General features: G+C 42.4%; 1 protein-coding gene across 1 annotated transcript in view; it reads right to left on the reverse strand.

Annotated features, from left to right (window-relative positions):
- Positions 1-2,165: 2,165 nt before the first annotated feature.
- The window catches only part of CELSR1 (cadherin EGF LAG seven-pass G-type receptor 1), a 163,321-nt gene continuing 138,038 nt past the window's right edge, over positions 2,166-27,448 (reverse strand). The window contains 15 exon segments of the mRNA XM_036401298.2: positions 2,166-4,334; positions 5,646-5,910; positions 6,210-6,452; positions 7,315-7,482; positions 8,298-8,401; positions 8,849-8,985; positions 9,295-9,420; positions 11,317-11,443; positions 12,996-13,075; positions 14,367-14,479; positions 19,749-19,923; positions 23,305-23,505; positions 23,887-24,013; positions 26,347-26,514; positions 26,835-27,036. Coding sequence (XP_036257191.1) covers positions 4,310-4,334; positions 5,646-5,910; positions 6,210-6,452; positions 7,315-7,482; positions 8,298-8,401; positions 8,849-8,985; positions 9,295-9,420; positions 11,317-11,443; positions 12,996-13,075; positions 14,367-14,479; positions 19,749-19,923; positions 23,305-23,505; positions 23,887-24,013; positions 26,347-26,514; positions 26,835-27,036 — 2,261 coding nt within the window. The 3' untranslated portion in view covers positions 2,166-4,309.

The following is a 27,448-nucleotide window of genomic DNA, read 5'->3' on the forward strand; positions in this document are numbered from 1 at the left end:
TTAATCAATATGAGATAGGTGAAAAACTTGCTTGGCAAGAAGTGTTACAAAAGCCCTCTTGGGCTTAGTTTTATTTGATATTTTCATTCATAGTTTGAATGATAAAACAAAAGGTAGCTTGTAAAGGTTGCAGATGCTGCCTCCAGGCATCCTCATGGACAGGACTAAAATCCAGAATGAGCATGAGAAACTGGAAGATGGATCCAAAAATCAATAGACTAAAATGGAAAATGAGTCCAGTACAAATTGCTTCTTTTAGGGAGGAGAAGTGAGTTGCACATGTGTGAACAGGACATAAAGGCAGGGCAGAACCTCTGCAGAGGAGGCTGTGAGGCCCAAATTCATCCCAGGCTGCTCCTGGAGCTGCAGGTGGTGCTGGTGTGGGCAGTGGTGATATCTCACCAGGGCTGCTGGGGATCTCCTTCTGTGATCCCCCAGACCTTGGCAGGAGCATCCTCTGCAGCTGAGCATGGCATAAGGATTCAGACAAAAAAACTCATCATCCTCAAAAATGCTACTGCAGGCAATTCGACTGGAATTATTGTTTAGGATTTTAGACAGATCCCTGAGTATATTTGAAGATATTTGAGTATATTGTTGAAGAGGCTGGGCTACATGACTGCTTGTGTTACTGCAGCCTTACCATGCCATGCTGCTGCCAGTGGTGCAACTCATGGAATTTTTTGCTACCATTTGCTTAAGCCAAATATCATTGTAAAGATTAGGAGAGGAAAAGTGAATGAAATGGAGACTTCTTAAATAATTTCCTTTTTTGGGGGGGGGGTGTTGGCAGGCCTACTGCTAGTATTTTGTGGACTGCTCTGGTCTCTCCTCTCCCTGCCACCACCAAAAGGGCTGTAGTTGACCTGGTAATGGGTTGAAGAAGGGCAAGAAGGAAGGGTAAAAGGTACAGCAGTGTTTCTGCACATGGAACAGAGATCCAAGCTGCCCAGCTGGAAAGAGATTACTCAAGTGCTCTAGGACAGAGCCTGTCTCTCTCTTTGACCTGGACAAGGTGAGAGATGATTATCATTGCCTCTCCTGCTGCAAGCAGCAAAGGTGTGGGGGACAGCAATGAAGATGAAGGAAGAAATTTTTCTTGCTGCTTGTGACTGAATCAGGCAGCCTGCTGTGTACTAGAAGTTTAAATGGATCCAAAACAACATGAGAGATGTCTGAAGGAAATAGATGGAATGCTGGAGACAAGCACAACCCCTCCCTCTGGGAAGGCCAGAGCTGCAGAGAGCTGGGGCTGTGGACCCTGCAGGGGCCACCTTGCCACGTAATGTGTGTCTGATAATCCTCTTTTCCTAAACATATGCTGTAGGTCACTGCTGGAGACAGGATCACAGGCTGGCCTCTCCCTTCACTAACCTGTTTATGTGAAAGCCGGAGGCTTATTTCTGCTTCTTCACAGAATGGTGAACTAATACTTGAGAAAAAACTCAAGTTTTCCACCAAATAATGCACTTGTACAATGAAATTAAAAACAGTTTCCCTTTGGGATAACTACTTGAGTTTGTTTAGTGGCAAATTTTGGCAGAGCTGTTTCCAAACTGAAGATCCTGAAGATTTGATTTTGCTCCTAAGTCAGAAGCCAGGCTCTTTCCACCTGGCTAGTTGACACTGAGAAATACTTTTATTTCCAGAAAGCTGACAAGACGTGCAGGTCACTGCTGGGCCTTGTGAGATGCATGAATGAGGACTACACAGCAGCCTGGAAAGGACTGGGTGAGCAGGACCATGGACTGGGAGAGCCAAGGATGGAGCCCAGACTGTCCAAAAGGCCCTTGTCACTCACTGCAGGCTGTCCTGGGCTGGGCTGGCTGCCACTCCCCTCGAGCTGCTCTCACAGTCCTTTTCTAAATCTGATGCTTTCCTGGTCATCTGCTTTGCTCTGGGTTGGCAGAGGGCATTTCTCTTCCATGGACCATTTCCCAGGACTGATAGATTCTGCAGTTTGGGCTGGAATGGAATGCACACTGAGGCATCCTGTGCCAGCACGGGGCCCTGGGCTGCAAGGGGCTGTGCATTGGCTGCTTGGTGCTGTACAGCCTCTGCTCAGAGAGGTACCTGGAGGTTCCTGCTAATCCCCAGGAAATGACATTTGGACCCTCATTATTTGTGCTGCACTTAGAAATAAACCACCAGAGGAAGAATACAAGTTCAAAAAAAAGTCTTAATTTATTGTAAATTCTCCTTTCATCTGTGCTGCAATTCCAGTGTTCTGCACATTAATAAATATACATTTGTTAAAAAAAAAAACAACAAACTTCCAGTGTCTAATCTGCCATAAAGCTTTTAAAAAGTCATAAAAATAGGTTTTAATTTTTTTGTCATTAATTCAACTGACCCTCATTTACTGCGACAATTCTGATCAAAATAAAAACTACCTACACCTACTGGGACAAAATATACATACACAGATGTAAGAACAACTAGCATGGGTTATACACAATGCCTGAGCACACAGCCAAGTGCCAGACCCTTAAAACATTCAATTTTTTTTTTCTGTCAGAAAATGTCACACAGGATGTTGCATAATTTTTAAAGGAACTGCATCTTTCCTCCCTCTTCCCTTCCAAAGGCCTCCTTGATACTTTGAGAATGCATAGGAATATAATGAAACCCAGATTACAGTATACAGTTTCTCATCTTCTCCTCAACTCCTGCATTTTATTTAGCCCCATTTTCTGTTTCTTCTCTTTCACACACACTTGCACAAACAATAGCCAGTATTTTCCCAAAAGGGCTGCTGTGGTGAGCAAGGAGCTCCTGAGAGCCTTGCTGGCAGAGAGCAGGCACAGGCACACCATTGTCATCCTTGTATTCCCACCATGGGAGCCACTGGCTGAGCTCTGCCTCACACTGTTGGATGAAAACTTTTTCACATCTTACTTTTCCTCTTTCTGTAAACATTGCAGGAAGGTGAAGACAGCAGACAGGTCACACTTAACCTTCCTATGCCTGTGAAACCAGCCCATTTTGTGGGAAACATGAAACCTTAAGCCTTCCATGAGCTTTCTGAAATATCAAGAAAGCCAGGGCTTTGTCAAAGAGCTGGGCAGACAAATCTGGACATCTTTTAAGTCTTGTATTTCTGCTTTGATTGGCGATGTGCTGAATCCAGTGAGCATGAAAGAGGAAAAAAATATTGCACCTGAGGCAGAACTTGACCCATGGGAGGAGGGCCCTCTCCTTGGGACATGCAGAGTGCTGGTTTGTTGCACAGCCATACAATCACAACAATTATTTTCTTTTTCTTAGTAAGGGAAATACTGATTTGACTTCTTCCAGACAAGGACTGTGTTGAACCTTTACACAAAAATATGTGTAGACCTGAAGTTCAGTTCCTGAACACTTCAATGCACTTGTGAGAAGAGATCAAAATACCAAAAAATGAAAAAAAAGAAATTTTTGTGGGTTTTAGAAGAGGATATGAGAAAAGCATACTATACCCTCAAAGTGTTCTAAAATCTGTTAACAAAACTTATAAGTTATAGTAATGGATTTTGATGTAGTCTTTACTGTATTACTTTGAAATCTGCATTGTGTCTGAAGGTGGCTTCCATGCAAACCTCAGTTACTTATCAAACGCCAAATTCAAGTAAAATTGTGCAATGTTCATATAAAAATATCAAAACATCTTTTAAATTGATTTCCTATTATCAAATTAAGAAGATCAGTATAAATGTAAAATATACAAAGGAGCTTTTTCTTTAGCAACACCATACAAAATATATAAAAGTATCTACACTTTTTATATATATATATAAAGGATTTTTTTTCTTAAGACGACGTGTCCATAGAGGGGTGGACAGAGATGCTGGCATAAAACCAAAGGACACTTGTTGCAATTTTCCTCCCTAGAGCTCAGCAACCTCAAGGGTTCACTCTGTAGCCATCAAAACTCCACAAGAGACACCTCCTAGTGCTTGTCTTCAGGCTTATTGTAGGTCCACTAGGAAGCAATGTGTTCTTCCTTGGTTCTCCCCTGTAACAAGCAAGTCCTGCAGCACTGCCTGCACCGTGCACAGGTATCTGTCCATCACAGTGCCCCCCGTTTCCATTTCCACGTTTTCAGCGTGGGTTCCTGTGGGAGGCGCGTACCACACAGAGCCCTTATTGCCAGGGCAGCCGGGCACTGTGTCTGTGCCAGGAGCAGTCAAGATCCTGCCAGAAGGTGAAGCCATGTGGGAATGGATGCCCACCTCATCCTCCTCACCGCGTGGCCACTCTGATGGAGTCCGAAGCGGCAGCGCGGCGAGGGGTTGGAACCGTGCAGAGGCGATCACAATTTCCTGATGGTTCAAATTGAAGTTTCATTACTGCCGCTGTTAGTGAGAGAAGTGATCATGCAGGCTTAGGGTTAAACAGGCACAGGCAAACCACTCCACCCAAACCCAGCTAATCCTTCTTAGTAAGAGCTGGTGCTCTGTGAAGTTACCATGCTTGCAAGGGAGATGCTGTCTTGAAGGGAAAGACTAGCTGGGAGAAACAATTTCAGGCAGTACACAACAGAAATGCTTTAGTGAACTTCGACATAGGGCTTGCATTTGTCTAATGCTTTGCTGAGGATACAAGGTTCACACACAGATCTTACAAGCTGCTAGAAGCCTGGTGTATCAGATGGATTCATGCAATCTGCTGCCAACAGCAGAGCTTTCCATTATGCCAAAGCTCTGGAGATAACAGAGTTGCTTAGTACAAGCTGGTGAGTTATTGTCCAGTAATGACTGTGTTACCTGGTAGCAGCTTATTCAGTTATGGCTTATTCAAAACATCCATGTTTCCTGGCTAATTAGGACCTATTTCATCAGCCAACTCCCAGCAATCCAAAGATGTGCTTTTATAGTGAGGTGGGAATGGTCTGTGCACCAGACAACAGGGGTATTTAAAGCCTGGTGGGACAGTGCCAGAGTTAAAGCTGGGTGAGAAATTTTCTTTTGGTTTGGTGAAAGAATAAGACTATTATTCATGTTAATAAAAAATGAGACTATCTGCATAAAATGCCTGCAGAGACTTTACACATGGCTGTTGTCATAATTTGAAACACAAGAATTATGATGAGTAAAGAGGTTTCTGAGCATTCCCTTTGGCTGAGAGCTTGCTCAGCCTTCTGTTTATATTTGATTTAGTTTACAGTGGTAAATTCACACCCTGATTGCCATGCAGCCGGCAGGAATCACACGCCTGGTAATTTAGGATCAGTAGCTTGGTGTTCTCTCCAGCCTTGGGGTCTCCTGCCTCAGCCATTGTTTCCCTCTGCCCAGATGGATGCTCACACCATGCCCCCACAGCCTTGTGCCTTTCCCCACCCAATTCTGGCAGGGTGGCAGGATTAGAGCAAGGCTGCTTCTGTCCAAGTGTGCCAGTACCACATCAGCCTGCCAGTTCAGAGCATGCCAGGGTGACCCAGTAGCAGGTGTCTGTCACAGCACCTTGCCCATGATACCTGTTTTGGCCTTCTCATGACTGAAACCTCATGGCCTGGGGACATGGTATGGGCAAACCATCAAGACAGTCACTGGCGAAGGACTCTGGCCAGTCACCAGAGACAGTTTTGTTCATGTGTGAGTCTGGGGTTGGAAGGTGAAGGGGGAGGTCATAGGAGGTCAGCCAGGGCATCCTGACGTGGCACTTACTCTGAGTCTGAGGTGTCAGCATGTCCTGCTGCCACGTGGAGGCTCATGGCCATGCCGTTGAGCTGATCTCGAGACTGCTCCCTCCGAACATTTTTCACTGTTACCCCTGAGTCCGAAGGAGAGCGGAGCCCCTCATTGGTCCCTAGGGAAGTAGTCCTGGATGAAACTGTGCTCTGATTGTAATCCGACAGCTTCTCCCGCAAACGATTCTTCATATTCTTATCCACCAGTGGGGGAGGGTAAGTAACTTTATTTTTTAAGATGCCTGTGAAGGAAAAGAGGAAATAATACAATTTTTTAAAGTGTATCAGTATAATTTTTAATTTATCAAGCTAAGCTTGATGTTACAGTCTCTATTTCTTACTAAGAGTTCTAAATTGGCACTTCATTTCATAAGCAACAGATTAGACTACAGCAACTACCTACTACATGGTGTATCTGGCTACACACGTTGGAGCCATTTGGAAAGTATTTTTCCCTGACAGAGCTACATTTCAAACTAATTAATGCTCATTAACCCCCCAGTCTTCCAATCCAACTGTGAGGCTGGGTTGGCTGTGCTACCTTTCCTCTGTTCCGGCTGCTGGTTATTCTGGTGGGCCAGAGGTCTGTTCTCCTTCTGCTGCCCTTCGTTCTCCTTGTCCTGGGGTGCTTCATTGCTGTGGTTCACCTGGTTTTCCCTGTGAAGCTCTACGTTGACCTTGGTCTCTACTTTGAGTTTTTGTTTCCTACCGGGGTCCTCGCCATCGCTGGCTGTTACGCACTCTGTGGGCCAATAGGGTTTCACATGATTGGGAAGGGTATCAACTGCAATGCAAAAAAACACTAGCTCAAAAAACACTTTTGATATCTTCTCTCAACCACTGCCTGAGCTCTGTGGCTGGAGAGGGGCTGTGTATCAAACCAGAGCAATCTTTCAGTCAGTCCTTGATGGACTGCACTGCTCTCGGGGTGCATTAAATCCCCAAAAATCACCTGGTAGGATGGCAAACCCTTCTCAGAGTGAGGTTGCCAGCTCAATTATGGAGAAGTGTAAGGCAAACCCACCCTCTCAGCTCTCCAGGGTCAGAGATCCCTCCTTGGAGAGGTTAGTTTCTGAAGGCTGAGGGCACCCCAGGCACCCTGTGCTGTATCTCTGAAGTTCCACAGCACACAGCCTGGATGTTTGTCATTCAAAGTTGCCTTTCATTAGGAGAGGACCAACTATGTTTAGAAAAGCCTGCACCCTGACCCACAGAAATTATATTAATGGTCAGTGATTGCCAACTCTTTAGGTCCAGGACCTCCCCAACGCCAATGCCTTTATTGCATGAGGAGAGGCAGGCATTTCTTCCCCCTGCCCTCAAAAAAAGTGGCTTCTTCTCTTTTTCATATGAGATTTTGCTGGCTTGGTAATGCCTTGTCCAAGTGCTTTGGGGACCTGCCTGCAAAGCTGCCTGCCTTAAGGCACTCAGCATTCCGTGCAATTCTGTGTGATTCTGTACTCAGTCACCCCTGTGAACAAGGCTTTGGAAGAAGAAAGGTCTCTAAGCTGGAAACAAGGATCTCTATAGAAGCAAGGGACACAGGTAGAGATGCTGCCTCAGTCACATGGTAGTGTGACAAATTTATCCCATCTAATCTAAAGCTATTTTAGAGCACCACTGCCCTCCCCTCGCACTGGGGGTACCTTTGGGTGTGCTGTGGAGTGGGCCATGTTCATTGTTTTTGGAAGTAGATGTGTTCCACTTCTTCTCTGTCTCGAGCCCATCCTCCTCGCTGTCGGATGAATGGGAAGAGGCGTAAGAGCTGCTGTGTTCATCGAGGGACAGCTCGCTGTCAGAGTCTGAGTCGTGCTCTGCAAATGTGCATGGGAAACACAGGAGTGACAGTGTAAATGGGAGTTCAACAAATCTACCTGACAAATGCACAAGAGAAAGGAAAGACAGGCATTGGTCCAGGCCATGACAGGAATGAGCTCTTACATCTGTAATACATAGGATAAACTCAGAAGGACTGCAGCACAACCACTGGGAAGCACAACCACTCAGCTCAGCTAGTGGGCAGGACCTTTTACATGTACAGGATGTGCAGAACAGAGTGGGAACATATTTTTCCCTATTTAACATACAGAACAGTAACTCTATTGGATCTCATTGAACACAACACACAGGAAAAACAAGATATCTAGAAATACCAAGAATCTGAAATGAACTTAACTTAAAAACTGCTACAAGGAAAAAAAATTGAATGTCAAGACCAAAATGAAAGGAAATCATTCTCATTTTTTTTGTACAAACCACAGAGCAGTAAAGGAGAATATTGCCTCAAGGTCTCAAACATTAAAATTTCTCCAACTAAACATCAAGTGCAACAGTGAATAATTTGTGAGAAAGAAAGAATGCTGTTGACAATTTATGCTCTCTGACATAAACTGTCAACAGCTGGTGCAGCATCAGATAGAAATTAAACCATCACAAGCAGCAGCAATATGATACTTTCATTCCAGGATTTCCTTGTAAGGGAACCACTGCACAGCGTGTTTTGCCAATAGCATAATGAGAATGAGACCATCTAATTATTTCAACTATTCTTTCTGTTACAGAAGACTTCAAAGAAAGTGATGAGAAGAAGGTGCACAAATGGGTCAAAGCATTCAGAAATTATTCTTACCATTGGATTTGGATGGATTCCTATGAAAAATGGAGGAATCTGCTTCGGTCTGACCAGCCCTTGCTTGACTTGAGGATCCACTGAGTTTATGAGCAGCCTCATCCCTTTGAGAAGAAAAATAGAGAAAAACAACCTTCTTGGTCACTTTGTTGTTTTTAACAACAAGGCAGACATACAGACAGCTGCTGCTGCACAGTCACTTTACGGTGAGACAGAGGTTATCCTGATGTGACTATCTGCCTTGTGCCACATGAATCACACTCTGAAAAAGCCCAAAGCTAAACTGTGCTCCTTGAGACACATCTGAATTATAACAGGCAAGCAGCAGGGCCCATATAGGTAACATCACTCTTAGGTTAACCACTGCACTGCTGGAACCCTGCCCCAAAGACACATGCAACAGAAAATGCACCAAGGAGAACAACAGTCACACGAAACAGAACTGTTAAGACATAAACCAAGTAGCATTTGAACTAAAGCTCTGGTTTCCACAACAGCAATAAAAAAGGAAAGGCAAGCACCTGAAAGCCATGCACCTGCCACCAGATTACCTGAGAATATAAGCAAGGTAGCTATTGTGGCTCTTGGCTGACCTGACGGTGCTCTCTAGGGAGACAGTGGATTCCCCCATCGTTGTGCGATACATGTTTGGCTCTTCTATGTACGTATTGTTACAGTTCAGAGATCGCTGAAAGGGAAAAAAAAGACATAAAGCCACAGTGAATGATCCTTCCAGAAGCTCATGTTACCCACAAATGTATTAAGTTTCAAAGAACCAAATGGGTTTTGATGCCAGGGAAAAGAATTATTTTCTCTTGAAGGTTTCAATTAAAATAATAATAAAAACTTTTGAGAGAAGCCATCAGTAGTCTTTGTACAAGTCACTGAAAGCAATCATTCAGTTCACTTAATTACAGATAAGCCACCTATAAGTTTATTTTAGGTAACTTCTGCCAGCAAGAGGATGTTTTTGTTCTCCCAATGTTTTTTTTCTTACTGTTAACAATGTAGCTCTTGTTGCAGTGGAATCATCTGGAAGAGGTTTCTTTCCAGTTAAAGTGTTCTTCAAGTGCTTTCTCACTTCTTTGTTAAATACGCAGTGGAAGAAGAAAATGAACAGCCCCTGGATAATTTTAGAGAGAGGAAAATGTAAATGCTTCACTACTACCATATTGCAAATATAGATATTAGAGAACACCCATTTTGAAACAACCCCTGAATTCTAGTTTGTAGTCCATGACAGTGTATTTCAAAAGCAGTAACTATTTTCTTTCTTGACTGAAATGACATTGACTGATCTCCTAGCATTTCTTCATAATTTGATTCCAAGTTCAAATGTGCATTAAAGGCCTGGGAAAATATATAAAAATATGCATTTCTCCAGAATTTACAGAGCAGAGCTTGATTTGGGAAGAAATCCAAAGGGAGCCTCAATGTCCCACTGGAAAATTGCAGAGATTTTAGAATTTGGGATTTTGGAGCTTTTACACAGATGATGAGAAAAAATCAACAGCAGCACATGAAAAATATTACAGCCTTTAGTGAAAGCCTCTGGAACTAGGCAACTTCTGTGAAAGGAGCCCTTAACACTGAGTCTAAGAGAATTTTAGAAAGCCTTGTGAGATGTGAAGAGGTACTGGGAGCAGAGAGGTCCCAACTTCTGTCACCTAAGTTGCTTGGTTAAGTAATACCTCTGGTGGGAAAACCACTAAAGTCCCCAGGGCTGGGCAGTTATTGGCTGCCAGGAACACACATTAACAGCTTTTGCTGGGGGCAGGGCACACACATGTGTGTGCCTTCAGATGTTCTTGCTCTGAGGGAATTAATGCAGCCGCCAAATTGTTATCAACTTTGGTTGGACACACAGTGTAGAAAAGTCAATACTCATGAAGTTGCAGCTGTACCAACATCATAAGAAGCCTGAATTTCATGATTTCAGCCAAAGCAATTGACTTAGAGTAACTTTAAACTTCAAGCTCACTTTCTTAACATTCAATCAAATGTGATCTTAGCTGGCACTAGCACTTTGGGATTATTCATTAATAAAATTCACAAAATGTCTCTTTAAAAACAAAAGTTCAAAGAAGGCACGTACCACTGTGCCTCTCTGGGCAAGTTTGGAGAATTCTGGCTGCTGACCTTTGTCCTTTTCATCAGGTTTATGTTTAATTTAGTTTTATTTTAGATTTGTGGAAGCCTGGTTTTATAGCCTGAGTATGTGCATTTATTACAGAGCACACTAGTTGCAGTGGCAAAATAACCTTGCTCCAGGCTGACCTATCTTCTGTGCTTCCAGGGCACTGACAGCTGTCTCCAAAGGGGACCCATCAGACTTTGTTTTCTCTGTGGCTGCAAGTTGTGGCTGTTGTGCTGCAGCTGAGTGTCCTGCAGTAGCTGTTTTAGTATTGCAGGCACCTGCTAGGGCAGTTACTGTCATCCTAGGTCACATTCAAATTGTGACCACATGAAGCTCTGTCACTACCCTCCATGCCAGGTCTCCTACAAATAACTATTTTTTGTGTCTTTAATCAGCAATTGTGTAAACTGGGACAGGCAACCCAGGAAACCCATAATACAACTCATATTGTATTTGAAAATTCTTATTTGTCTCATTTCTTTAAACAGTAACTTAATTTGTGGAAGCCTTTAACTTGGAGCCATTGACTCTGGGTGAAATATAGCAGTCTCTCATTTGCAATAGCAACAGGATGACTTAACAATGAGCACACAGAACACAGTAACAAAGAATTTGTCTCTAGAATGACAGAGGTATACCTGCCTACTGTCCACAGGTTACTATGGTAGTGCACTTACCTTGAGAATGACTAACAGTGAGAGACATAATTACTCAAAATTATAGTTTTGGTGAAAAGAACCCTCTCCTTGAGAAGAGAAAGCAAAAATTGCCTTGAGATCTCTGTTTTGCTTAAGTTAGCTCATGCTGAGCAGGTTTTTGGAGGTCTGGGTGTAGAAGTGTACTCATCAAGGTCTACCACACACAAGATGCTACCCAACTTACCTGCAGGCAGCTGAAAATAGCAAAGAGATAGTGAAAGGTCATGACATCACTGTTGACTGCCATGAGCCCCAGCAGCCACGTGGCACTGATGAGCAGCAGGAGCAGGAATGCTGTCCTCAGCACAGGGCTGTAAAGCAAACACAGATGGACATTTGCAGTGTGGTGGGATACAAGAGAACAGCCCAACTTCTCCCCATGGATGGTGGTATGTGCCCAACAATTTGGCAACTGGAAAAGCTCTTTGGGAAAATTAGGGCAGTGTTCACCAACTTCCAGTTTCCACAACTTTCCAAACTCTCTCACAGCAACACTCTACAGCTTAGCATGATCATGTTTAAAAGGGTGATTTATTTCCAAGTTCATTTCCAAGACTTTCTTCAAACAAATCTGACTGTTTTACAAGCCCATGCTGTTCAGCCTTGATGACTCCGAGGAACACGTCTGGGCAGTAAATGGCCATGTCCATCTCATTTCAGTTTGTCACCTTCACTCTCACATTCCTTCCCAACGTTACTACTCAAGGTTTTGGATTGAGGGCACTCAGTGAAATTTTGTTTGCTTAAAAATACAATTTCCACAGACACTTTTCAAAAGACAGAAACAAATCCAGTGGTAAAAGTTTTATATTATGGGTAAAATTGCTGCCTTAGGTAGCAGTTATACTCCTTGGTTTAGGGAGATTTAGACCTCATCCTCAACACCCAGACACTACTGGGGTCAGGGTTCAGAGTGCACAAAGCCAATAGCTGCATGGAAAGTGGGGCTGGAAGGGGCATGCCAAGGGGAGCATGGCACTGCACCAACATTGCTCCTTCTACACTGCTATTAACTGGGCCACCCATGTTGCCAGAGAACTCACTCTCAGATTCTAGTTTTCATTAAAAGTAGTGTTAGGGTTAGGGTTCAGAGAACCACAAAGTCTAGCTCCAGGGACACCAGGAGTGGAAAAGCCATGCCAGTGTGTACACAGTACCCTACAGCCAGAGCTGAAAAACAAAAGTGAAAGCAGCCATTTGATATCTCATACAGCTACCTCATTGGAAAAAAAAAATCAAAACCAAGGGGCTGTACTGCTGCTAGCTAATCACATTCGAGTTCACAGGTAAATTCTGAGCTTTGGGCAAAACAGATGTTAATGAGAACAGGCTGTCACAACAGCTCAGGAAGGTGGCGGGCTGCAACTTGCAATGCTGCTCATCCCACTGAGCATGGGATGCAGGAAGGCTGCCCTCAGCAAGGGAATGTCAGTGGGTCTCTGCCACGACACAGCTGGTAACCAGACACTTGAGAGGGGAAACCCTCCTGAGCTGTGGACAAGCACAGGGAGACCCAGAATGATGGCATGTCCTGGACATGCCATAGGCAGAGGTGAAGTGACAGTGTAGAAGAGACAATAATGAAAGATCTGGAAGGACTGCAATGACACCACCTGGAGGATAGATCTTTCCCTTCTCCCTTCTCCTGCCCACGCTTGGTGGTGCAGAGCACCATGGTGGAAGTTTTACGGGATGTCCAAGGGAACTCCAAGAGAGGGTGGGGTGAAGCAGCTCCAAACGCCTCTACCAACATTCTACTCCAAAAAACCATTTTTATTTCCTGCTCCAAAACTTGACTTTAGGCAATTCTGGCTTTTATTTTTTCTGGTCAGAACATCTACAGGTTTGTGAACTGAAACTTACACGACTCCTGTTTTTTCAAATGAACGTTGCCTTCGTCTGCATGATGCTTTCATTGCGAGTATAAAAATGACAGTGTTTATCTGAAAGACAAGTTGAAATAACAGCATGGATTCTTTCTGTACATTTGTTACAGCTTTATCTTCAATAACAATGCAATTTTTATCCTAAAATGATTTGTGGCACCAAGAATATTTCTTGTTCAACTTACAGGTCTCTAAATTCCAAGATTCACCTTGTTTCAAGGCAACATAGTCAAAGACATCCTGGCACTTGAAACCCAGTAAGAAAACCCTATGCAAAGATGCTTGAGGGAAAGAATGGTTGTCCTTGTCCAAATCAGTGTCCACCTCAGCCCAGCACCTTGTTTCAGTTGGTCAAACCAGAATTTAGGAATATTTTTTCGCAGAGCATACAGTGATAATTACTCTGAATAAACCTCCAGTTTCCACTGATTCCATGTCAGCTGGGAGGTACTAGGTTGTTGGTGCATTTGTACTTGTTCACTTGTAGTGAATATTAATGCTGAGAATTTGTCTCATCACTCACTTTCCAAAACCATGTAGAGTTTTACCACTGCCATTGTCCTGTTTCTAGGAATTTCTAACTTAAAATGCTATGGAGAAATTATGCAGCTTGTCCTGTTTCTGCTAGATCTGCCACTTCCTGGTACTGCTTGGGTTGGGAAAGATTTTGAATGGTTGGGTCCACAGCCATTTTCTCCAGGCCAACACACCATTACAGGCTCCTCCTTCCTCCCTTCTCTGCAGCTTTCATTTCTCTAATAAGACTCCACTTGTTGGTCCTCCAGTGGGGGCTTTCCCATGTCTCTGATGGTTTGTGACCATAACCTACACTGCTTCCAGGTCTGCTTTTTGAGGCAAGGAGACCAGAACTTGCATTTGGCATTCAAGATAAGAATCAAACCATGACTATTTATCTTCTGGTGTTACTTTGATGGAGAAGCTGTAAGGAGACGTTAAACAGCAGCCCATTCTTTTAAATTCCTAAAAGTGGAAATATTTAATATTCCTTTAGGACTTCTGGATGAAGTGACTTGTTATGGCTCATTTTGTTGATTTATTTACTAATCTCACAGACCAACCCTTCAAAAATGGAACAAAGCAAATGAGAAATAGGTTTCTGGCCATACAGCCATTGCTCCACAAGCAATCTTTGTATGGGCAAGCAGCCCTCTGATTTCCAGGGGCTTAGCTCATGTCCTATCTGTTTAAGAAATAGATGCAAGCTAAAGTACATATGCTTTAAATGTAAAAAACATGGTTGCTTTGCATGACTACTGTTTGACAAAACTTAGGAGAAAAGGTAGCAGTAAGGAAGAGACAGTTCTGCATGCCAACTCCCCCTACTTACAACAACAACCATTACGATGGGCCCAGCGAAACTCCAGATCAGGGTGTCATGAACAGACAGCCAGCAGAAATCAGGATTCCCATAGCCTTGTGGATCCAGACCAACAGCAAGCCCTGTGTCACAAAGTGGAGAAAAAGTAAATTAGAAAGGTACTGCCTATAGCCAAATGTAGTTTCAAATAAACAAAATTACTATGGCAAAATTTATTCAAGAGGAAATTCTGTGAAGGCAAAAATTGAAATAAAACTTCTGTAAATCAGAATCTTCATCCTGGTTACTTCATATCAAACAATACTCTGAGTTTTGCCAACTTGAACAAAGTTCAGCTACATAAAAATGACAAAAAATGCAAGTCCCAAATTAATTCTGTTTCAGCACAGTTTTATAGTCATTCTCATACAGTGTGAGCCTTGAGGGTGAGTGACATGTTGAGGAATTTCAATAAGCCTGTGCAGCAGAATGACATGAATCATAACTGAGGAGATGTCTATGCTATGAAAAAAAAAAGTGCATTCTTAACTTGCTGTCACTAAAATAACATCAGAGACAAAGGAACCTGGGAACTTATGGGAGTTAAGTGCTTGAGCTCGGGCGAGATTCATTTTGAAGTGCCATCCCAGGTGCCTCATCCTGCTTTCAGCACTGTCTGAAATGGAGTTAATGCCCCAAGGCAATTGAGTTAAAACCACACCTTCTATTATTTTATTTTTCAAAACCTGGCCAATTCCAAGGGGGTCTCTGAGCCCAGCATTCACCTGCTGATTTACAGTGCTGTCTGACTTGGTGATCTACACCTTGCTCATATGGTGATAGACTGGAATTTGCCTTTGGCCTGCAAAATCATGGAGTCATGGAATTGTTTAGGTTGGAAAAGACCTTTCACATAAGGTGTCCCCTGAGACTTCTTTTCTCTGGGCTAAACACCCCCAGTTCCCTCAGCTGCTCCTTATCAGACTTGTGTTCCAGACCCTTCACCAGCTCCTCTTGGACTTGCTCCAGTGCCTCAATGTCTTCCTTGTAGTGAGGGCCCCAAAACTGAACTGGTTCACAGTGTGGCTTCACTAGTGCTGGTAATAGGAGGATGATCACAACATCCTTTTAGTCCTCCTGAGTTGCCTGCTTTTTCCTCCATTTTTCCCTTGGCTCCAGCTAAAGCTCCCTCTTCATCCAGGCTAGCCTTCACCATTGGTTTGTCTTATACCACATGGGGAGCACGGCTTCTCCCGTGCCTTTAGGGCTTCCTGCTTGAGGAATCTTCAGCCTTCCTGGACTTGTTTGCCCTTCATGACTGCTTCCCAAGAGACTCTGAGAGTTAGGCCTCCAACAGACCTCTGCCTCCTCATCCTGGTTGGATGGTCTATAATAGACTCACCATGGTATCTGTCTTGTCCTTCCTGATGATTCTTACCCATAAACACTCAACTCTTTTTCACCAAAATCAAGCTCTAGACAGTCAAAATGCCCCGTAACAAAGGTAACCATTCCAATGGTTTCTAACACAGACACACCTGCATCTTTGCTGCCACATGGATCTCCAACCCCAGCCTCCACTGAGATGGCAGATGGAAGGAGTCACTAGCATGCTATCCCACAAACACTGGCATTCTGCCCTCAGTTGCCTCTAGTGAGCTTGGCCTTATCCCTTTCCCCCTTCAAACCTGGTTTAAAGCTCTTTTAATGAGCCCTGTAATTCCTGTGCAAAGATCCTTTCCCCCCTTTGAGACAGGTGTACCCTGTCTGCAGAGATCTCCCCTCTCCAGGGCACAGAAAGTGATCCCTGTGGCCAGTGGCATATGGCAGGTGGCTGCAGCATGCTGTCTGGGCATGGGGGCACCCAGGGCCATGAGCATCTGTCCTGTCTCCAGAGGGGCCCAGGCTGCTGGCACTGCTGCTCTCTGCAAGGAGGGCTTGTGCATTTAGAGTCATCTTTCTCTGAATTGAAGCCTGCATGTTTTGATGAAAGGACACTGAGAAAGCGAAAGGTAGCTGCATTTCACTCTTGCTGCTTAGAACTGGCCCACAGCCAATATTCACATCTGGTACAGGCCTATGGTCTATGAAAACTAAACTGGCTATTTGGCAAAGCAGTGGATATTGGATCTGTTTTCACTGAAATGTGGAATGAGATAGGACCAGTCTCCCTTCCTGCTCCCATTGGCCCTTCCACCACCCCCTTCAGCAGTTGCCATCCAGAAAGAATTAGCCATAAATGATTAAGGGACCATAAAGTGTTTTATACAGATGTAATTCTATGGATACAGTCTGTTTCCCAGGACTGGATTTGCCCATTAATGGGACTCCGGCTCTATGAGTAATTGGCAGACAGCAACGTTTTTTCACTCTCAAAATCCTACCCTGAAGTTCTCCATCTTAAACAAATGGGGAAAATTGCAGTCTTCAGGTACATGATTCAAATATTACTGCAGTCAACAACACGTGAAATAACACTTTACTCAAAGGCAGAATTAAGCCAATGCAATGTAATGCTGAGAAATATTTTGGCACATCAGTTAAATGCTGCAGCCTGGTTGCCCTTAACAGACTGAGTGTGCAAGCTGAGTGATACCTTGCTAACATTTGCAGGAACTGGGGCTGGTCCTATGGCCAAGAGTCCTGTGGAGACCAGCACCCATCCCCAGCACACACACAGGAGTGTGCCAAGGGCTGCAGGAGAAGCATGTTTGGACCCTTCTGAGCTCTTGAGGGCTCAGCAGCCATGTGTGACTCAGGCAGCTGTGGGACAGCCTCAATTCTCTCTTGATTAATTGCTTTGCTTAGGATTCAAAAAGAGCCAGTTTCTGGGGGATATTGGTTTTAGGGCTCTGTAAGAACCTGTTTTAACACAAGGGCTGCAGTCTCCATGGCAAAGCAGTCACTGCACACATATGTCAAGCAGTTAGTGTGCTGCCACAGAGACAGGCAGAACTGGGGGGGGTCTTGCTGACTGCCAAATTCAGCCCTTTGCTCCTGTGGCAAGGAAGTCATAAAATCCCTCTCCAAGATGGATCAAACTACACTTTAAAATGAGCAAGCTTAAAGCTGATTTAAAATGTTCCACTATCATTCCCAATGGAGGACTATTCCAGATCCACACTGTTTTGATGGCTGTAAGCTTTCTCACAACTTCTATCCTATTCTTATTCATGGCACTTTGCATTTCTCTGTGGTAATTAAATGTGGTTCTTGCCCATTGGAGTAAACATTTTACTAAGTTTTATCCCCCTCTAAAGGCCAAGGTTCCCATCTTCAAGGAGCTTGGTCCCATCACAAATGCCTTAGGACCACTATGTCCCAGTTCGAAATGAATATCAGTTTGAGCATAGAAAGTAGAAAAAATAATATACAAAAAGCCACTGCTACTGTAGTTTTGGAGGGGTTTTCCCCCTCTCAGGATAGTTATGATGAAGATGAAATGGTATTTGTCTTTAAAATAAAAAAGTCCTCTACATGTCCCAAGACTAAAATTTCTTCCCATATCTAGACTATACCACAACTAAGAAAAATAAACAATCCTTCTCTCATAAAGCAATTTAAATAATGTTTAGGATTCATGTTATGAAGTTGAAACCTTTTTGCTGTTTATAAATTAAAATTTATAAAGAAGCTCGATTAAAATATGTACAGTAACAAGTTGTCTAGAGGCAAGAAATCCTACATTGTGCTATTTATGATGAAACAATTTTCTCCTAAGATGATTTATAAGCCTGGAAGGGCAAAATGAAGACTTAGTTTTCTTTATCTTTCATTTCACAAAATTCCCTGACTTTCTCAGTAATAGAGATCTGCCTTTTCATTTAAACAGAACTGCAAATTCAGTAGATTTGGGGATTGAATTGCAGGACACAACCTGGAAAGTTTCAAAAGTGTAAAATAGTTCCATATCACAGAGACTAGGTAGAAAAATGTAAAAATGGTATGCTTGTGCTATTTAAATTGCATAATACTGCTGTTGAGGAGGTCTGAATTTAGATTTCAGGAAAGTAACCTTAAGCAGAAACTCCTTCCAACAAAATTCTTCTAAAGATAATGAGTTCTGAAATTTAATTAGTTTTGTTATTTAATGATACTTCTTTTCAGCTAGAAATGATGCTACCAAATATCTGATTGCACTTCAGTGTTCCTGAAAATACTGCAGTAGTCCTGTATGCACTGGTAAAAGTCACACAGGTCTGAAATGCTTCAGAAGTTCAAGGACAATTTCTATTTTAAGTGTCTGGGGTAGTCTAAAATGGCAGAGCCCTCTGGGCTATGCTTTCTACTATAAACTGATAGAAGTAGAAATTATTAGGCACAAAGTGTATGGAAAAACTTACCAGCTCCCTGAAGAGAGAATTAACCTATACCAGCCTATCCTGTGATTTTGTATTACACCTTCTTAAAACACACAGAAAAAAGAACAAGTATGTATTTTTAAATCTAACTTGTTCCATAATATTTTTGCAAGTGTACATGAGTGATAGCCATTTGTTTGATCTAAGAGACATCTAAAGCTCTGCCATTGCTGACAGTATGATATTATCTGTAAAAATAAAACTAATTGGAAAAAAGTTAACTGCCTGCCTATGATGTGATTTCCCATATGGCAACAGATACATGCTGAAACAGTTGAACCAAAAATGCCCACTCCAACTGTTCCATGAAGCACAGTTCCTGAGGAGCTGTCTGCCTGAATTAACACAGCACCGTGTGCCTAGGGTAACACTGGAAATGTCTGTGGCAAAAATAGGCATGGTGAGGGCGGAGATGGATGTGTTCCAGTAGATCACTCCGGACTGGTTTAAAAGATTACTGCCTCCAGATTTTCATTACTTTTCCTCAGCTGAAAGTTACAGCCTTTGTATCTGAAATTAAGTAAAAGGCAGCTTTAGTATTCCAAGCTTGGTTTTATGCCAAATAAAACAGAGCCACTGAAATTCCCTTCAGAAGTATTTACTGCTGGTTGGCAGTAGGCAGTGGGAATGTCCAGTGAAGGGCAGTAATGTCCTGTGGGCAGGCAGCATTGCTTCTGAAGCCACCGCAGCTACCTCAGAGACCGTGTGTCCATATCTGGAGGTACCAGCACAGGGAAGGAAAATTTTGGAAAGCTATTGGCAAAGTTGTTCAAATAAAAATATTGGTATTCCCAAGCAATGTTATCAAGTCCTGGTCTAATCTGTGCAATTATGTTTCTGTTGCTGGACAACCATCAGTATCACTTCAGCTAGGGCAACAAACATTTGGTACACAGATCTGCCAAATTCAGGCTGACTTCTGCTAGACGTGGCTTGGTGCTGCCCTGCTTCAGGAAAACTCCCATAGCTGTCTGGCATGGGGTAACTTCCCTGAACCTGGCCAGTGAAGATGGCAGGGAAACTAAAGCTTTTTTGGGGTGCTTGAGTGTACCTGTTATGATGGCAGGAATGCCCCAGCCAACAACGTAGTAGAACCGCATGTGCCCGAAGTTGATGTTCCTCACTTCAGTCAGCATCCGGTAGATGTGGAGCTGCTCCACAAACATCCAGGCAAAGGTGCTCATGTAGAAATAATGCAGGAGGATGGCAATCACAGTACACACAAACTGCAGAAGGGAAAGGGCAAGGAAATTAGAATTGCTCTTCTGAATCACAACCTGGTGAGTCACTCGTTCCCCCCGCGTAGCTAATGGCAAGTGTAATAAAAAGATTTTGGCAGAACAAATATACTGCCTTTAATTAAGTTTTTCAGAGTTTAAGAAGACCTGCTCATACCATGAGAGATTTTGCTTTTTTAAAGTAAAGTGGATCACTAAGCTCTGTCAGGCTGAGAGCAGCAAAATTTAAGGACTGCTGAAACCAGAGACGAGGTCCACAGTGAGACTAAAAGTAACAGCTACAATGGGCACACTGGTAGCTGAAGTCATCTTTGTGATCAAATAGCCACCTTGAAACCTTTGACCTTCAGATACTTGCCCTTCTGTAATATATCCTAACCAATTTTCTCTCCCAACTTAACAGTTTGATGAGTGAAAACAAGAATGACCACAAGCATCTGACACCTGAATTGCAGTCTTGTAATTAACCTTGTCCTTTCAGAAGCCAAAGAATTTTGCCAAGGATCTGTTGATAAGCTTGAATTAAGAGAACTTTGTGCAACCATTCAGTTTTTGTTTGAAAATGTTTTACATTGTGTTTTGCAACCTTTTGTTCCTGTGCAGCACTGACCCTGCTTTCAGACTTTGGCATGACTTTTTAGTGGTTTTTCATGGTGTAATGCTCAGATATGTACATTTCCCTGTTTAATGTACATTTAACCTCTTTGCTGAGCAAAAGAACCATACAAAGACTGCCAACTTTCTGGATTCACTTACTACATCAGCATTATTATAACATCACGTGTTATTGAAAATGTGGCTCACTAAATAAACCATCTTTCTTCCCTCTATGTAAGTAATGCTTTTCTTGTTCCTATTCTCACATGTTCATGAGTAGAGCGCTGCCCTGAACATTACCTTTTTCAGGTAAGAAAAAAGAAAGAAAATAAATCACTTTCTATCAATAGTCCAGGGAAAGATTAAAACCTCACCCAGAAATGTGACTGTTAATTTACAGAAACCCATAAAAGCCAGGCTGGGTGCCAAGCAGCACAGCATTATTTGTGCTCCAGCATTCTTTACCTCTTTATGTTCATCAGTGCATGACTCGTTAGACAACTCTCATTCCATACAGACAGATGAATAATTGTCTGAAGCAGACATGGCTTACAGCCCTCCTACCTTCTCAAATTGTCTGGGTAGGCTGTAAGGAGCAGCCTTATGCTGTATGAAATACATTCTATAAATTAAAGATCTTTGTAAATGGTTTAAAGGTTTGGGGTATTTCACTGAGTCCTGGTAACCCTACAGGACATGATCACACCATGAGCCCCAAAACATGGAAATGAGATGGAGTAAAAGAGAACAATCTCACCAAGTACAACCATTAGGATTTGTGGTATTGATGAAATTGAACTGTTTTACTACTTTTATAAACCTCTGCTTGGTGCCTCATGATATATGAAATTAATCTGGAAATAAGGAGCCATCATTTATGGCAAAATTTTTGGTAAAATTCTGTAGTGATGTGGACTTGGCCCCCAACTCCTCAGCAGATATGTTGGAGAACTGAAAATACCCCTTGCCAGTGAAATGCAGTGAAAAATGAGTGGTGTGCTCAGCAAGGCATGGGAAAGGTCAAGTTACATAGAGTGCTGTGTATCAATTGGCAAGGTGAGCTCCTTTCAGCAAAGTTATTTTAGTATGCAAACATTTATATAATGAAACAAAGACAACACAAGTTCACACATGACATGAGACCATATTCCAGAGGGCAGGTCACTGCAGAAGAGCTCACCACAGCAGCAGATAAAGGACCTGAGTTCCTGGTAAAGGGGAATATTGGTATACAGAATTGGAAGTGATGCAACCAGCTGGAAAGCTTTATCCAGTTTGGCATTCACAGTTTTTCAAAAGGTAAACTGGGAGAAGAAGGCCAGAAAAAAACCCAACAGATTAACCTGGATCTTAGAAATTAAATAATTTCATCAGCTTAGTTTTATACAGTTTTCCAAAAGAAATACTATTAAATAGAGGTTTCCTGGCAAGACAATTTTTATAAGAGAGGTTTCTCAAATTTACTAGGAAAAGTTCTTGTCAGCACTCAGTTACTGGAAACTGAAATTAGTCAAGGTTAGATACTTTTAAAAATGCATGTTATAGCTCAAGTGGATATTAGAAGCCAGAGTGACAGTGTAGGATTAAGTTATACAGCAAATGAGGCTGTGTGTTTAGGCACCACGGTGTCTCTACCACGATGGTGATGATATTCACTGAATGTAGGCGTATTCTCCTATTTCTGCTGGTTGGATAATGTGAAATCAGCATGATTTTTTTATTGCTGTTGTTTTGTTTTGATCTCAACACTGTACTTCCCTCTCAAATGTTAGATTGAAACATATACATTAATGGATTTCTAGAAGATAAATTTTCTTCACAGTGTTCAGATAATCCCTAAAGTAACATTTTGAATATTTTTCCTATCTATTAAGGACATATATTTTGTTGCATGTCATCCCTCATCTGTGTCCAGCCTGTTTGGCACAGGTGCCTGTGCAGCTTGGCAGTGCTGGAGCCCTTGTCTGTCTCTTACCTGTCTGAATGGCAGCCATGGCTTTTGGGATGGGTGCTACTAAGAACAGCAGCAAGACTACATATAATGCCACATGGTTAAGAGAGCAATGAGGTCTTAAGTACAGAACACACTTCATGTGTGGCTTATATCTATCTCATACTCAATCTATTCATAACTTGCATTTCTTGACATGCACAATGCTGGAGATCCTTGCACTAAGTTTTGTCAACAGGTATGATGGGCTGAAGCCAACAACCCCTGTGTCTGGAAGGCACAAAGCAAACTGACAGGTATCCTACTGAATCTTGGATGTAGCAAGCTGTCCCATGCCTGGTAAGTGGCTTCTCCAGAATGGCCAGTGGGTGCACAATGTGCATATTAGCACCTGACCAGCACCACATCACCGACAACCTGTGAGTCTACACCAGGAGCCATTTGGGCTTGGGAGGTACCTGCTGCAGGAGAAACTGGAGAGCTTCCTACTGAACAGGCAAAGCAAGACAAAAGACACACTAATGGAAAGAAGGAAGAAATCAGTATTTAAGGTTCAGTTCCTGGGATAAACCTTCAACAGGGCTGCTGTCATATATTCTCTGAAGATAAGATACAGTCCTATTGCCTGCCATTGCTATTAATGTTATCAACCATACATGAATACACTAAAAATCTGATGTTTTTCAAGTAAGTGTTGAAGCCAAAAAGAAGCCAAAAAGAGAAGAAAGTGAAACAGATGGGAGAAGGTAAAAGCTGCAATATGAACCCCCTGATTTAAAGCTTGAGAACAACTCTAGCAATGAACACAGAGTAAGTCTTACCGGGTTTTCAGTCTGGTTGATTCCAATAAGAAAGACAAGCTCAGAAAAGAAGAGGGCAGCCACCAGGTTTTTGTGGATACTGTGCAAGTTGGAGCGCAGTGTGCGGATCAGCACCAGCAAAATGAAGGTGATCAGCAAAGCCGCCAGCGAGATGGATACGGTTGTGTAAGTGACGATCTTCAGAGGAAGCACCTCCCCATTCTGTAGAAAGACAGATTGACAGGAACTCTGGGGGTTTTCCCTTCCTTTTCCTCCAATCAAATCTACTACTCAGGATGCCAGTGTTTTCATTATACTGAGCCGACATACAGATTTACTCAGGGACCAACAGGAGTGGGTGATGCCACCTCTTTAGCAGCTAAACATGTTGAGCATGTATGGGCAGCACCCAAAGGATGCACCAACCAAGCATGAAGGTCCTTTCAGCAAACCCAGGGGCAGGTGCTGCCAGGCATGGGCAACACACTCCTAACACTGGGACTGATCTGCTGACAATGCCCTGGTCACACACAAAGCTCAAGCTCTGAGCCAAAGCCCTTGAAAACCAAAGTCTCCAAAAATCACGAGCCTGACATCACCCACCTCTCGTTTGGAAATGTCCATGAGGACAGCAAAGCTGGTTATATGGTTGCACTGGCAAGCAATATGGCTGTGGTTTCTGGAAAACAGCTCACACCCTCGGGAGGACCAGGCACCTGTCCCACCAATCCTGTGGGGAAAAAAGGCATTTCTGAGCACCATCCTCCAATCTCCCCTCACCTTCCACTGCCCTCTGTGGCAGCTTGTGCTGCACAACCAGAGAGGACTGCAAGTACCAGGGCAGAATTATCTATAGCTGTTACCTGCCTGAAAGAGTATTATGAAAGTAAAAAGGCCTTCAGCTGAAGTAGTTTTTGATAAGACAGCTGGCCAGATTTTGTGGGTCTATAACAGTATGTTTTGAGTTTAAAAAAAAAAAATTTAAAATGTGCTTTTGGGTCAGTGACCACACAACCAATATGGGAAAGAGATTGCACTGAACAAAATGTCTGTAACTAAGGTAAATAATACCAGAACCGTAGCGGGACACATGTTTTTGAGTCATGTGAAATATGTTTCAGCAATAATATGATATTATACAGTTCCTCTGAAAAGTACACAAGAAAAGGTTAAAACCTTCTCTAATAAATAGTATTTCATACCAGATCTGTTATATTAACAATGGGAAGGAACTGCTGCCTTAAAATTCTTCTCTGTGCAGTTATGGTTAAATCCAGTGACTTCAGAAATTATTTTGTATCAATATTAATTATTCTATTCTGAAGTTAATGAATAATAAAAATAGTCTTGCAGTTACTGAAAGATTTTTCAATTAAATATGACAAGACCTCTTTTTCACTCAGCAATAAAATATTTGTTAAATTTTAATATCACTTCCTCTCAAAAAGTACTCTCTTTCTAAAAGCTCTTTCATTATTACACGCCACGTAAGAGCTGCTTTTCAATTGTGGCTGTAGGAAGACGTAACACAGATAACAATGCCACTGAAGTTGCCAGCAAATAGCTAACACATGAATCACTTTAGAGCTAATGAGTTATTCAAGCTCAAACAATGTTTAAAAATTTATGAAAAAAGACTTGCCATTCCCTCACAATCAGCAGGTTGACAGAGTGCATACAAGCAAAACCACTACTTCACATGTGGCCAAAAGAAGAGTTTATTACTGTGAAGATAAGAGATTTCTGTTGCATCTTCGATCCTTTAAATGATATAATCTCCTGAAGCCTTAACTAGGAGGCACACATTCCCCAGGTTTGTTTGCTGTTTTATTTCCAGCACAGGATATTGCCTTTTAATGGATTTTTCCATAGGTTTACTAGAATTTTTGGTTTTTTAGGAAACAAGTAACAGCTATTCCTTTTGCCCTGGGCAGACCATGTCATCCTCTCACTGTGTACCTGGGTTTGTAGCTGGAAATTGCAATATATATGTAATACTTATGATATTGTGAAAGCATCATATTAATGTGGTTACCTCTCAAAACATTTTCTTTTGTTTTATCCACACTCTTGAAATATTTCCAACATGACTGTGCTGTTTCCACAATGCCATAAAACCAATGAAACATCAGCATATACAGTTCCAGCTCATATAATTTTTCTCATTTTCAAGAAAAAGATGTCTTTATCTTGAACTTTACTGAATACAAAAGACCTAAATGAATGATTCTCAGAACATTTCATCTTTTTCCTAACACTTCCCTCCTAGAGAGTCAAATACTCTCTCATATTCTGCTTCTACATTACAATTGCTTTCCATAAACTGAAGAGGTCTAATGTCCCAAAAAAGGTATTTCCACTCCCTCCATTTTTTCACTAAAACAAATGAAAGCAAATTCACAATAGCTGGTGAAATGAAAGTTGTTTCTTACCAGTGCAACTGCCTTTGCGTTGACTTTTGAGTCAAAAATTTGTGATTCAGAAATTCATAATTTTTTCTCCCAGTTTTATCTGAGAAACCTCAGCCCCCATTTCCACTAAAATGAAGATTTGGTTTTGTCATTTTTTGCACTGGCCCTGGCTAAGGCACCAAGGTTTGCTATTCACTCTGTCCATAGTCACTGGAGAAGATTCAGCCCATGGAAGAACTGAATCATCTCCTGAAAATCCTGACTTAAAGACCTCAGGCAAGCCATGAATTCAGACACTGGAGTTGGACTATGTTTGTCCAGACATACATCCGTGGGCAAATAGCATGGACAAATACAAGGAAATTGTGGGATTTATTGTTTCTGGGTGAAAATGAACCCTGCAGAAAGACATGACAGATCTGTGTTTCTTAGAAACCGCATGGCTAATCCTTTGTTTGAGGAGTTATGATAATTATTTTCCTTTTTCTCAGATTGGTGGGAAATGACTACATGGCTCTATTCCACAAAAAATCAGTTGTCAGTTGAACAGACAGACCAAGACAAGGTTTCCTGCAGAATTATCTTCCCAGGCAGGAGTTTTCTGCTACTCAGACAGTGTCACTCACAGCCCTAAAGCAAGCAGGAGACATACGTGATGGAGTGATTCCAGAAGACACAGACAGGCTTTGTTCTCTCCTCTGTTTCCAGCATGGCATACTCCACTATGACAGGCTTTTCCACCAGGTTGGGAGGAAACTCCCCATCACTGTGAACGGCTGTGCTCACTACAGGTGTGTTGATGATAGGGCGATTTGGCAATCTGCACAAGGAGAAAAATTGCACGGTGATACACATCAAAATGCAAAGCTACATTCTGCAAATAGATCTCATGTTGCTTCTGCTCAGAAAGTGAGGCAGGTGTACCAACAGCCTTCCATACAGATGCGTTCCCAAAAACTGCTGGCACTTCTGGCATGGTTATTCTCCCACTGTGTGCCAGAGGAGGACATGAGGTAGTACTGCAGTGAGAACAGCAGCACTGATGAATTTTGGCCAATATAAATGCAGCTCTGTCTCCCCCACACATTCAGAGAGCAGAAGAAGGGACCTGAACAATTCACAAACAGGTCTGGGGTTTACCTTAAGCTCCTCCTGTCAGGATCATAGTTTTCAGGCAGGAGGTGTCCCAGGGATCGGTATATAATGACCATGGCAACAGTGTGATGTGTCTCAGTGTCTGGGTGTCGCTTCTTTCTCTTTGCAAAAGCACTCTCAGGGCTGAACACTTCGCTGTTCAACTTAGAGGGTATTTTCTGATTTGAAGGTTTCATTGTGGGCACTGCTATGGAACCAACACAAATATTAAATTCTTTGCACACAGCTTCAGAGCTACCATTTAAACTGGTAATTTTGCTTGCCAATAGTATTAGAGTTCTTATAACTCCAGGCTTAGAGCAGTCAGCATGCTTCTAATGTTATACTTGATATTTTTAATAAAATTGCAGCACAATTCATAGTTATATAGCTGATAATCAAATAACCATTGAACAGTGAAAAGTCATTTAGTCTAGCTATAAAATAAGCAATTTCTAAGCTAAAAGGTCCATAAGTATATAAGTATCCCATGCATAACTTAGGAGAACATTAAAACATTATGCATGCTGTTAAATTGCATGTACGTTTATATATGGCAAAAATAGTATTAATGAACCCACCAACTACTCACATGAGATTTCTCCCTGCTAATTCTGTCA

This window comes from Molothrus ater, chromosome 5 (assembly GCF_012460135.2).
Source record: "Molothrus ater isolate BHLD 08-10-18 breed brown headed cowbird chromosome 5, BPBGC_Mater_1.1, whole genome shotgun sequence".
NCBI classification, from domain to species: domain Eukaryota; kingdom Metazoa; phylum Chordata; class Aves; order Passeriformes; family Icteridae; genus Molothrus; species Molothrus ater.